The sequence below is a fragment of the Ceratotherium simum genome, chromosome 4 (assembly GCF_057802395.1).
Source record: "Ceratotherium simum simum isolate JZ-2026a chromosome 4, ASM5780239v1, whole genome shotgun sequence".
In the NCBI taxonomy this organism is placed as follows: domain Eukaryota; kingdom Metazoa; phylum Chordata; class Mammalia; order Perissodactyla; family Rhinocerotidae; genus Ceratotherium; species Ceratotherium simum.
Window position 1 is genome coordinate 11,444,558 of NC_141903.1, and position 13,924 is coordinate 11,458,481.

A 13,924-nucleotide genomic window follows, 5' to 3' on the forward strand; every position below is an offset into this window, starting at 1 on the left:
AAGAACAACAAAGTCCAAAGTCAGCAGAAGGAGGGAAATAGTGAAAGAGAAGAAATCACAACGGATACCACAGAATACAAAGGATTCTAAGAGAATATTATGAAAAACTATATGCCAACAAATTGGACAATCTAGAAGAAATGGATAAATTCTTAGACTCATACAACCTCCTAAAACTAAATCAAGAAGAAATAGAGAATCTGAATAGACCAACAACGAGTAAAGAGATTGAATCAGTAATCAAAAACCTCCCCAAAAATAAAAGTCCACTACCAGATGGCTTCTCTGGAGAATTCTACCAAACATTCAAAGAAGATTTAACACCTATCCTTCTCAAACTACTCCAAAATGTTGAAGAAAATGGAACAATTCCTAACACATTTTACGAGGCCAACATCATCCTGATCCCAAAGCCAGACAAAGGACAACACAAAGAAGGAAAATTACAGGCCAACATCGCTGAAGAACATAGATGCAAAAATCCTCAACAAAATATTGGCAAGCCAAATACAGCAATGCATTAAAAGGATCATAAACCATGATCAAGTGGGATTTACACCAGGGACACAGGGATGGTTCAACACCCACAGATCAACGTGATACACCACATTAACAAAATGAGGAATAAAAACCACATGATCATCTCAATAGATGCAGAGAAAACATCTGACAAGATCCAACATCCATTTATGATAAAAACTCTCAACAAATTGCCAATCTTCCTCTTTTTGCCAAGGAAGATGGCCCTGAACTAACAACTGTGCCCATCTTCCTCTATTACATATATGGGACGCCACCACAGCATGGCTTGATGAGCGGTGCGAAGGTCTGCGCCTGGGATCCAAACCTGCGAACTCCAGGCCGCCAAAGCAGAGCGCACAAACTTAACCACTATGCCACCAGGTGGGCCCCTACTGCCACTCTCATTCAGCATAGTACTGGAAGTTTTGGTCAGAGCAATTAGGCAAGAAAAAGAAATAAAAGGTATCCAAATTGGCAAAGAAGAAGTGAAACTCTTGCTGTTTGCAAGTAACATGATTTTATATACAGAAAACCCTAAAGAATCCATCGGGAAACCATTAGAAATAATCAACAACTACAGCAAAGTTGCAGGGTACAAAATCAACTTATAAAAATCAGTTGCATTTCTATACTCGAATAACTATCTACCAGAAAAAGAACTCAAGAATACAATCCCATTTACAATCACAACAAAAAGAATAAATACCTAGGAATAAATTTAACCAAGGAGGTGAAATACCTATACAATGAAAACTATAAGACATTATTGAAAGAAATTGATGATGACATAAAGAAATAGAAAGACATTCCATGCTCATGGATTAGAAGAATAAATATAGTTAAAATGTCCAAACTACCTAAACCAATCTACAGATTCAATGCAATCCCAATCAGAATCTCAATGACATTCTTCACGGAAATAGAACAAAAAATTCTAAAATTCAAATGGGGCAACAAAAGGCCCTGAACAGCTAAAATAATCCTGAGAAAAAAGAAGAAAGCTGGAGGCATCATAATCCCTGACTTCAAAATATACTACAAAGCTATAGTAATCAAGAAGCATGGTACTGGCACAAAAACAGACACACAGATCAATGGAACAGAATTGAAAGCCCAGAAATAAAAATACACATCTACAGACAGCTAGTCTTCAACAAAAGAGCTAAGAATATACAATGGAGAAAGGAAAGTCTCTTTAATAAAGGATGTTGGGAAAACTGAACAGCCACATGCAACAGAATGAGAGTAGACCATTATCTTTCACCATATACAAAAATTAACTCAGAATAGATTAAAGACTCAAAGGTAAGACCTGAAACCATAAGACTCCTATAAGAAAATATAGGCAGTATACTCTTTGACATTGGTCTTCGAAGGATCTTTTCACATACCATGTCTACCCAGGCAAGGGAAACAAAAGAAAAAATAAACAAGGGAGACTTCATCAGATTAAAGAGCTTCTGCGAGGCAAAGGAAACTAGGAACAAAACAAAAAGACAACCCACCAACTGGGAGAAAATATTTGCAAATCATATATCTGACGAGGGGTTAATCTCCAAAATATATAAAGAACTCACACAACTCAACAACAAAGAAACAAACAATCCAATAAAAAAATGGGCAGAAGACATGAACAGACATTTTTCCAAAGAAGATATACAGATGGCCAATAGGCACATGAAAAGATGTTCAACACCACTAATCATCAGGGAAATGCAAATCAAAACTACATTGAGATATCACCTTACACCCATTAGAATGGCCATAATCACCAAGACAAAAAATAACAAATGTTGGAGAGGATGTGGAGAAAAGGCAACCCTCATACACTGTTGGTGGGAATGCAAACTGGCACAGCCACTATGGAAAACAGTATGGAGATTTCTCAAAAAATTAAAAATAGAAATATCATATGTCCCAGCTATCCCACTACTGGGTATTTATCCAAAGAACTTGAAATCAACAATTCAAAGAGACTTAAGCATCCCTATGTTCATTATAACAGTACTCACAATAGCCAAGATGTGGAGGCAACTCAAGTGCCCATGGACTGATGACTAGATAAAGAAGATGTGGTACATATGTACAATGGACTACTACTTAGCCATAAAAAAAGACAAAATTGTCCCATTTGCAACAACATGGATAGACCTGGATGGTATTATGTTAAGCGTAATAAGCCAGACAGAGAAAGACAAACATGGTACAATTTCACTCAAATGTGGAAGAAAAATTAACACATGGACAAACAGAACAGATTAGTGGTTACCAGAGGGGAAGGGGTTTGGGGAGTGGGCATAAGGGGTAAAGGGGCACATTTATATGTTCACTGACAAATGATGATGTAGAACTGAAATTTCACAATGTTATAAACCATCATGACCTCAATGAAAAAAAATATGCTCAGCAGTTCACAAAATAAACTTACCATGCAAGAAAATCTGAGTAATATAATCCTGTCCTAAGTAGACTGACTCTTTATAATCCTTCCCAGTTCTCTCAAACAAAAATGAAAAATCACAACACAATGCATGGTACACAATATGCAAATAAAGCCTTTGATTACCTTGTCTCTTTCTTTTTCCTTCAATTTGTCCATGGATCGTTTTAGTCCTTCTTCCAGAAGGTCTATGAGGCGCACTGTTTCACCTGAACGTGTTTTAAATTTCTTTCTAAAAAAATTTAAAAGTCTCAATTAAACAGGTTTTGAAACAGAACTTCCGACTTAGAAATCTTTGAAAATGAAGGTCTGACATTGCCTTATTTCAGTTAGCAACCAGGGAGGTTGTCAAAAGAAAGAAACAGGGGTAATTGCAAATGTCTCTCATCTATAGCCTTCAACTCAAAGCATTCTATGCCTTAGGCTTCTAACAGTATTCTCTACATGTTCATCTTTTAATACAATCTGTAATAGGGAAAGAAAGAAGACATTTATTAATTTGTTCATTTTCTTGAATACAAAGTTTGGCTTAGTTATTTTACCTTCTTAAAAAAATTATTAATAAAATACACATTTGTGGGGGCCAGCCCAGTGGCGTAGTGGATAAGTTCGAGCATTCCGCTTTGGCGGCCCAGGGCTCGCTGGTTGGGATCCTGGGCACAGACCTAGTCACTGCTCATCAAGCCATGCTGAGCTGGCATCCCACACAGAACTAGAAGGACCTACAACTAGGATATACAACTATGTAATGGGGCTTTGGGGAGAAAAAAGAAAATGAGGAAGATTGGCAGCAGATGTTAGCTCAGGGCCAATCTTACCAAAAAAAAAAAATTAACAATATGAACCAAAACACACTATCCTGGTTTTCATCTTAAAAAAAAAATACACATTTGCTTCTAGAATTATTTGGGAAACAAATTCTTAAGGGAATCTCACTTGCATTTCTCTATATAGTAATTCCATTTGTTCAGTAGTAACCAACCCTGGATGCAAATTAGAATCAGCTGGAGAGCTTAGAGAAAAGGAAAAAAAAAGGATCCCAGGGTCCCATTCATACTTACTGAAATCAGATTCTCTGCGGGGCAAAAGCGCCAATAAGCACTGCCCCAGGCCACTGCACTATTAAAAGCATCTCACAAAAACTGGATTCTACCTATTAAACAGAAGTTTGCATGACACTGAGTATATAATTTGTGTTTTTCTTTCTAAGCTAAAAATCCTTCAAATGCTACAATGGTACAAACGAAGTATGCTTTTCTATCTAACACAAAGCCTACCAAAATAATTGTGATACTTTCTATTAAAGTTTTATTTTCAAAGAGTTGCCTTAGAAAGGATCTTCTTGCCCTTTATCACAGAATTAAAACTCCTTTATTATCCCATAAATATATTAAATACTTCCATGGCTTTCCTTATGTCATCCCCTCCTTCTTGAGTGTCCAACAACTTCCAAAACTTCTATCTGATAAAATGATGCCCATGATAAAGCCTAGCCAAAATGCTAAGGGAAGCCTTTCTACTTTGCAACTGCAAAGACTTTTGCAAAGTCTACTCTGCAATAACTGCTCTTTTCCATTACTCTCTCCCTGCACCTGCCTTGGATTTTTGTGTTTTTTGTGTTAGTTTACTCCTCTGACCAGTGGTTCTAATATGAGGGATCCATATCTGACTATCAAAGGAGCTTTTAAAAAACAGATGCCTAATACTCAGTTTAGACCTAGTAAATCAATAACTCCTCTGGTGGGGCCTGGCATGTACACTTTAACAGGCTCCACAGAGAACTGCTCTGCTTTAGATAATAGGCACCTTCAGGAGAGAGGCCACATTCTACGTATCTTCATGTACACACTGTGGAGCACCCAGCCAATGCCATGCACAGCCGGTGCAGGGAATAACAGGAAGCCCAGAGAATAACAGGAAGATGATTAAATAAAAGGTAAATTATTGTAAAAAGCCTTAAAAGAGAAAATTTCACTAAAAAATAGATGGTAGAATCCGTGAGCATTTTAATGTAAATATTTAGAATATCGGAAGCTGCCACTGGTTAACTATCACTGAAATTATTCTTCCTTTTTAGTGGTCTAGGATGCTTTAAGAACATGATGTTGAGAGTGCAGAAATATAAAACAACAACAAAAATCAAGAAAAAATCCCTTAGCCATTACATGGGAAACAAGTTAAATACCAAGATATAAACACTGGTGATAAATATCAGGTATAAAAGTAAATTTGATAATTTCACCCAATTGTAGGAATAATCATCTAAATGGTAATCCAAAAAACCAACAGTTAAGAAACTAAAATACTATAAACAATACTCAACTCATTGGCTAGTTTTTAATCACTTTCTTAGGACTACAAACACCATAACAAGGACCCAGTGTCTTCTGATTCCAAAGGAATGCAGCTCGAGAGAGGAGTCATATGTTACAATTAAAGAATGTCTGATGTTACTCCAACAAGGTCTTTTGTCTTCACATAATCTGTATCTAAAATAATACCTTGACACACCTAACTTGCTTTTCATATGCTTAATTAGGGCTTTTGTGCATTGGCTGGCCAAGCACCTTAAGCTACTTCATGTGGTTTTCAGAAGCATTACCACCTTTGTGTGATGGTAGTATTTGGGCTGTATCACCTTTAAAATGCCGTAGATTTTAAGAGACATACTGATTAAATAGCTAAGTGATCCTCAGATATTACAGGACACAAGATACTAAAAATTTTGTGCCTTTGAATTGATAAATACTATACATAAATATTTGCTTGTAGTCACTTTTTTATTTCATAAACATTGAGCAGAATGTGGGGAAATGATTGGAAAACAGAAAAACAAAGCATGGATATTAACATGTAGGTCTCAATAAACTTAATATTTTGAGATGAACATAAAAACGAAAAGCTGTGAAATCTTAAAACTCAATTAGAATCTCAATAAACTTATACCTGTTGACCTGTTCAACTGTGAAGGAAAAAACAGACATTTACAAAATGCTTGAAATATACTGTTCAATATTTTGTTTGAAATCTGAGGAATGTGATAGATTTTACAATTTAAATCTGTGGGAATGGAAATCCTTTTTATTATCTGTTAAGTCTATAGTCTAGTTTTCACCCAACTTTGTACAAGTCTCCCTAAAAGGTAACATTCCCTGGCAGTGATAAGACGCAGTATAGGCACAAAACGGCTCAACTAGGTCCCCCATCACAGCACATATAGACTCAAGAAAACTGTGGACTTTCTTAACTCCAATATGGTATCACATGAAAATGTAGCCTCTTCCAAACAAATCTGGGGGTCAGGTATGTCATTACCATCTTTAGATTTTCTGGACTTACTTGTCTTCCCCCAGCACCAGGCCAAATCCAGCATGAGACACTCGAGTTACTTTAGGGTCATACCAACCAATCATTTGAGCAGCTGCAAATACTGTCTGCAAGTGCACAGACTACAAAGGAACAGAAATAAAAAGTTACTTGCTAAACTTTCTAATAATAAAAAAATGACATAGGGGCTGGCCCAGCGGCATACTGGTTAGGTTCATGTGCTCCACTTTGGTAGCCTGGGGTTCGCAGGTTCGGATCCCGGCATGGACCTACACACGCTCATCAAGTCATGCTGTGGCAGCATCCCACATACAAAAAATAGAGGAAGACTGGTATAGATGTTAGCTCAGCAACAATCTTCCTCAGCAAAAAGAGGAAGATTGGCAACAGATGTTAGCTCAGGGCCAAAGTTCTTCACCAAAAAAAAAAAAAAACTTCAAGCTCTTGTGCTTATGGATAAAGATTTGTAGAATGTAAATCACTCACAAATCTCGTAAGGAAAGTATAATTACAAAGAGCTCTTCTTTATTGCCTATATATGAGACAGTAAGAACAGGACATAATTTCTATGTTCAAAGGTTTTTAAAGCAACTGAAGTAAGAACAGGTTCATGTGCAATAATTTCAATTAAATTTTAGGTCTCACAACCACCCTTTCAGATAGGAATAGTTACTGAGGTTCAGAGAAGTTTTCCAGTTTATGAAGACAAGCTGGAAAGCTGGGAAGTTTCCAAGTTTAGCCAAATCTAAACTCTGTTTCTCCTATATTACACTGCTGATCTGAATTTTAGTCTTTGGGGAAAATTTATAGTCTTCCACTGCCAAATGCCACAAACCTCACCATACTGTCTCACCTCCAAATGGATAATGTAAAAACATATACAAATCTACAAACTCACTTGTCCACTATCCACCACATAGATAATCATATCTGCTTTTTCCTCAAATAGTCTTTGTTTAATAGCAGCCAGGTCCGATGTATCATAGGTATAACCTCCATCTGATTTGACTATGGTTAATGGTATAGAACATCCTGGGACAAACACAATCTTTCTGCCATCATCCACTTGCACAAATCCTAGGGGGAAAAAAACTTTATTAATAACGTTAAAAGAATCTTTAAGGAATATAAATGCTTAGCCATTATAGGACATTTATTAGAGAGCTCAAGAAATCACATGATTTTTTTCTCACCACAACCTACTACGAGCCTTGGAAAAAGGCTACTGTCAAGGTTGTCTGGGCACCCAGGGTGTTTCCAGGGCACAAGTGAGATATCCTGGCAGTTTACTGGACTCATTCTACACTTGGCTCCCAAACTCTCTGTAAAACACCTCACTGGAGCCCACCTAATTTCTATGTTCAAAGGTTTTTAAGGCAACTGAAGTAAGAGCAGGTTCATGTGCAATAATTTCAATTAAATTTTAGGTCTCACAACCACCCTTTCAGATAGGAATAGTTACTGAGGTTCAGAGAAATTTTCCAGTTTATGAAGACAAGCTGGAAAGCTGGGAAGTTTCCAAGTTTAGCCAAATCTAAACTCTGTTTCTCCTATATTACACTGCTGTTCTGAATTTTAGTCTTTGGGGAAATTCTACAGAACAGCAGACACAGAACATGGAAATCCATGCTTTGTTTTCAGGTTGGAGCCACAGCCTTTCTCTGGGAGAAAGATGCAATTTCTATCATTACTTCTTTTTTTTTTTTTTTTTTTTTTTTTAAAGATTTTATTTATTCAGTTTTTTCCCCCCAAAGCCCCAGTAGATAGTTGTATGTCATAGGTTCACATCCTTCTAGTTGCTGTACGTGGGACTCGGCCTCACGCTGGACGGAGAAGTGGTGCCTCGGGGCGCTCCCGGGATCCGAACCCGGGCCGCCAGCATCAGAGCGCGCGCACTTAACCGCTAAGCCACGGAGCCGGCCCCTATCATTACTTCTTAAAAGGTACTGAAAGGAAGTTAAAACTGTAACAGGGTTCAGGAAACAAACATGGTAAGATTTAGCATTTGGAATTAGTGGAAAGAAAAAATAAAATCACGTTCACATACCTGTGATGAAAAAGGCAAAATTCTTGGATGGAAGAAGGGACAGAAAAGAACATGATGACAATAACAGCTGTATTTGAGCGCTACTATGTGCCAAATACTATGCACTAAGTCTTCAATTTAACCTTCACAATAACTCTATGCAGTAAATACAATTATTCTTGCTTTCTTACAGTTTAGTAAACTGAGGCTTGGTAAGGTAAGGCAGTTAAAAACAAGCTCTGAAGCTAGACAGCCTAGATGGAATCTCAGACTTATCACTCACTAGCTTTGTGACCTTGGGAAGTTACTAACTTCTCTGTGCCTCCTTCTTATAATTAAAAAAGAGTCTTCAAAATTTTATTCTCTTAAAAGTACGGTCCCTGGGCCCCAGACTGTCACTAATAAATACCATTTCCCATTCAAGGAACCAGGCTTCCTTGGACATACTAGATTAGCTGATTCCAGAACTAAGGCAGGAAATGTATAAAATAATCCTGGAATATTGTATACCAGAAAGCAAGTAAACTATCAAACACTATGGGTGTCAAGAAAAAACAAAAAACAGGAAAGCCAATTCGAGGAGGCTACCGTTAGCCAAAAATGGGAAAATTTGAGTATTTAAAAAGAACAATAAAGACAAATGATTGAAAAATATAAAATATATTAAACCTCATTTATGGTAATGCTAAAAACAAATCAGTTATCATATCTGGAAGATGTTAAGAAACTAATTTATTATTCTGAAAATTGATAAATAAAAGAAAAACAAAGAACCAAGCATTTATACTACTTGCCTTAGATGAACTGTACCTCAGGATAACCAAAATAATTATGTGACAGAGTTCCGCATAGGAGAATTTAAACAAAGAAGGAATGACAGAATACGACCATTTCCCAATCTCTAATGAAGTAATGAATCAAAGTCATGATCCTCAATAGCTGCTAAAACCACTAGGGGAAAGTGATGGGAAAATTTAAGGATAGATCAGGCTGACAACACCTGAACCCACTAATCCATCTTAACATCACAAAAAGAGAGCCAACCAGACATTGTTTGCATTCTTGCAACAAAAAAGGAAGAAAAGAAAACACAAATCAAAATTTAAACAGGGCTTTTTAGAAAATACAGATAGACGAATTATGTTAAATAACACCATAGGGGAAATTCTGTAAGACAAATGGCCCAGTTTCTTCAACAACAAAAGAGACAAAGTGGGGCGGCGGGGGGGGGGGGGGGGGAAGGCGGGGGCGAGGCAGGAGAAACTCACTCAGGGATTTGCAAATGTAAAGTGTCGACTCCGAAAAAAACCTAATGATTAATAAAGATTATGAATCAACTTGGGAAATTTGAACTTCTGATTAGCTATTTAATATTAAGAAATTATTACTAATTTTCACAGAGCAATAATGGTATTGTGGTTTTGGGGTGGGAGGAAGGGCCTATTCTTTTAGAGGCACATAACCAAAGTAGTTATAGATGAAATTACATGATGTAAGCAGTATATATAGGAAGGTATATTATAAGGTTGGCCTGTATTCATAATTGCTGAAGTTGAGTGATGAGTGCACAGAGTTGAGGGTCACTATAATATTCTCTCCACTTTTCCCTATGTTTGAAAATTTCCTAAGAAGTTAAAAAAAAAAAGTAGAGCACCTACCTTTATCTTCAAATTCCTTTACAACGTCATTCATCCTATCTTGATAGAAGGATTCCCCCCTCTCTATTAAAGAGACGTCCAATGCGTCGTAGATTTTATTAAACTCTAAGGAAAAAAAGGTCACCAAATAAGAAAATGTATAACAATTCAAACAAACAGGAAACATGCATCTTATATTAAAAGAAATTTATTATTTAATTGAAACATTTGGAAGGAAATTAATTACACTAAAAATGTATGATACAGAACATTATATGTATATCGCCACTTTGAAAATGCGGAAAGAATATGGTAAGATACACATCAAAATATTAACAATGGGTGAGACTATAAATAATTTTATTTTCTTTTTTCCTGTTTACATTTACTTTTTTTCTATCAGGAACATGAACTTTTTGTGTAACTTCCTTTTTTTTTATTTTTGAGGAAGATTGGCCCTGCGCTAACATCTGTTGCCAATCTTCCTCTTTTTCTTTTTTCTCCCCAAAGCCCCAGGACATAGTTGTATGTCATAGTGGTAGAGTTGTAGCTCTTCTATGTGGTATGCCGCCTCAGCATGGCTTGATGAGCAGGGAGTAGGTCCATGCCCAGGATCCGACCCGGTGAACCCCGGGCTGGCGAAGTGGAATGTTCGAGCTTAACTGCTACCTACACCACCGGGCTGGCCCCTTTGTGTAACTTTCAAAAAATTTATTCTTAAAAAATGTAAATGAGAAGAAAAAAGGAAAAGCCTTTCCCATTTAGAGATTGAATATTTACTTTGTTTAGCCTAATTTGTACCATTTACCTGTCTGTTTAGCCATGCATCAGTGACACAATAATACCCACCACAGCATTATAAAACATTTACTACCTAGTGCCGCAAAACAGCCATCATTAGCCTTCGTTTTCAAAGATCTACTGGGTATTCTTACCCATTTATTCTTCAAAATGACCTGTAAAATTACTGTCAAGTTTGAAAACTTGAAATTGTCTTAAAATGACGAATGAATTTGGAGACCTAGGGGACTGTGCATGACACTATTCACACATGCACCACATCCTGCTTTCCATTCCTCCTCACTTTGGTCCTCTGAGTTTCTGGATAAATTGATTCCTAAGTCTTTTATAGCTTTGGTTGGTAATGAGAATAGGATCTTTTCTTTTTCTACTTTCTTTCCTAATTAATTTTTGTTGACTTTGAACAAAGTTAAATCTTGCACCTTTCTGTCTTAATAAACTTAATAGTCGTTTCAGTTTCAGAAAATATTCAAGAAAAAATCTATTTGCCAGTCTTTTAAAGTTGAACATGTCATTCTAAGTCAATCCTGAATATAGACTCAAGGACTACATGCAATAGTACTTGCTGGATGAATGAACGAAGCCCAGAAATTCACCTTGGCGGGAGACATCACAGATAAGTTTCCAAGCTTTTATGATATCTGGATTTTTACTCTGGAGCAGAACTACGCACTGGTACGCTCGCTTCTTAAATTCTTCCTCAGTATCAAATCTCTTCTTGGATTCCTGTGATTAAAAAAAAAAGTAAGTCTGCAAAAAGAGCCAACCTGTATTTCTAGATAAAGAATGTGTTCATTTCTAAATCCACCCCCACCCCAAAAACACACACGAAAAGGTGATGGGTGGAAACTAGACTTTTTGGCAGTAAACACAACGTAGTACATACACAAGTCAAATTATAATAATACACACCTAAATAATGTTGCCTAAAAGCAAAAACAAAACCTAAGAGCAAGGAAGTGAAAATTTAGAACAACAGAACAAGTGCCCTATCTCAGTAGTCAAGAATGCTGCTACAGGGGCCAGCTCTGTGGCATAGTGGTTAAGTTCACGTTTTGCTTCAGTGGCCCAGGGTTCGTGGGTTAGGATCCTGGGCCCGGACCTACATAATGCTTATCAAGCCATGCTGTGGCAGGCATCCCACATATAAAGTAGAGGAAGACGGGTAAGGATGTTAGCCCAGGGCCAATCTTCCTCAGTAGGAAAAAAAAAAAAGAATACTGTTATAAATGAATGTGCCAAAGAACTCTATTATTTCTTTTGAAATCATTTTTTCTCGAAAATACAAAGTTGTCACCACAGTGCTACCTCCACTTTTCCAATTCACAAAAGCCTACTTCACATGAATGCTTTTGCGTTCAAGGAGAGTAATAAAGAATAGCTAACAGGTGAGGCTGAATTTTCTGTGCTCCATTTTCCATTCTGGATGTGGTCCTGGATGAGTAATTAATTTTTTTGTAATTAAAAATAAAATTGCTTTCATTGTTTTACTTCTATTTTGAAAGCAACACACTCATACTGTAAAAATAAAAAGTTATTGTTAATCTCACCCCTCAAACTAACCAGTGATAACATTTTAGTACATAATTCTAAACATTTCTTTGCAAATACACACTTATGTGTTTTAACAAAAACTGGAAATAAATGGCCTTTCTTTTACTGTGATTTTTAAATTTAGCATTATATTATAAACATTTTCTTGCATTAACAGACCTGCCTCATTGCATCCAGAGCACAGAATTCCAACAGATGATTTTAACATCAGTTATTTTACCCATCTCATATCAGTAAACTCTAGTTTCTTTTCAACAGAAAATACCAATGACAAAAAAAAAAAAAAAAATCCCCCAAACAAACAAACCCATAAATGTTTACTTTTTAATGTAGTAATTCCATTCTTGGGAAGCTGTCTACCATAAAGAAACAATTTTAAAAAGGGTGAAACATGTACATTTACAAAGTCGTCTACTGAACAGATAAGAGCCCCTCAAACTGGGGAAAAAAATCAACAACAGGGATTAATGTAAACTTTGGTACACCAATCCAACAAAACATGTACAGTCATATCATAAAGTAACACAAAAGTTTATAATACAATGTTAAATTAAGTACAATACAAAAATGATGTTATAATCACAAATGATATAATAAATGTTTGCATACGACAGTCAAGAAGTCAAAGAAAGTTGACCAGTGACTGATCTAAAATTATCGTTTACGGTAAATTTTTCTTTTAAAAACTGTTCCTACATATACTTAATAATATTTTCAAAATACATAAAATTGAGAAGAACAGCATAAAAAAATTTTAAATACTAAAATGCATTTTGATCAACAAACTCCTAAATTCACTTAACAACAGATAATGTGGTAGAATTCGATTTTTAACATACACCAACAAAAAAGCAAAGACAATGCGCTAATGGGTGGGGAGTTCAGCAACTTTTATTTAACCCCATAGTAGCTTTAAATAACATTTTGAACTCTAACGAAAATGAATAATTATGATGAATGGTAAACACACAAATAATATAACAATAAATGGTATCAAACCTTATAAAAGGCCTGAAGATCCCCAATGGGAGGTGAAACTGTTAGGTAATCTGGAAATTTATCTTGCAGGTGAGCAATGAGCATGCCAAACTGGGTCCCCCAATCTCCTATATGGTTTAATCTAATACCAATCAGAGAACACAAAATCATTTAAAAATGATAAACATTTTAAAATTAAATTAGAAGAATTACATTCCATTAGGAACCACTAACATTTAAGCACCAGTATATCACTTTTAGTAATATCTTGGTTACTCAGTTGTTTCCTCAACTGGTCTGCAAGCTCCGTGAGAGGCAAAGACAATGTCGGTCACGTTTAGCAATGTATACCCAGTAACATGCTGCACAGAGCAGGCCCCCAGGATTTGCTAATGAATGAAGTTCCTATCAGTGGACTGTGATCTGTTTATTACGTAGTTAACTGGAATAATGACAGCGGAGCCAATGTCGGCCATCACCACAATTTTACGAAGATTTACCTTTTCAACCAATTATCTTAGTGTAATTTAGACCAGTGGATTTCAAATGTCAATGGAAGAAATTATTCAAAATATAGGTCAATTCAACCACTTCTCATCCCTCACTGCTTTTAACTCATCTCAAACTACCAGGTCACCT

General features: G+C 36.3%; 1 protein-coding gene across 2 annotated transcripts in view; it reads right to left on the reverse strand.

Moving 5' to 3' along the window:
* Positions 1-13,924, reverse strand: part of RARS1 (arginyl-tRNA synthetase 1) — a 34,941-nt gene that overhangs the window by 10,508 nt on the left and 10,509 nt on the right. For both annotated transcript variants that reach the window (XM_004428548.3, XM_087429447.1), the window contains exons 7-12: positions 13,307-13,427; positions 11,350-11,479; positions 9,974-10,078; positions 7,188-7,366; positions 6,302-6,411; positions 3,089-3,194 (exon numbers count right to left, since the gene is read on the reverse strand). In XM_004428548.3, the coding sequence (XP_004428605.1) occupies positions 3,089-3,194; positions 6,302-6,411; positions 7,188-7,366; positions 9,974-10,078; positions 11,350-11,479; positions 13,307-13,427 (751 nt within the window). The remainder of the gene's footprint in view (positions 1-3,088; positions 3,195-6,301; positions 6,412-7,187; positions 7,367-9,973; positions 10,079-11,349; positions 11,480-13,306; positions 13,428-13,924) is intronic.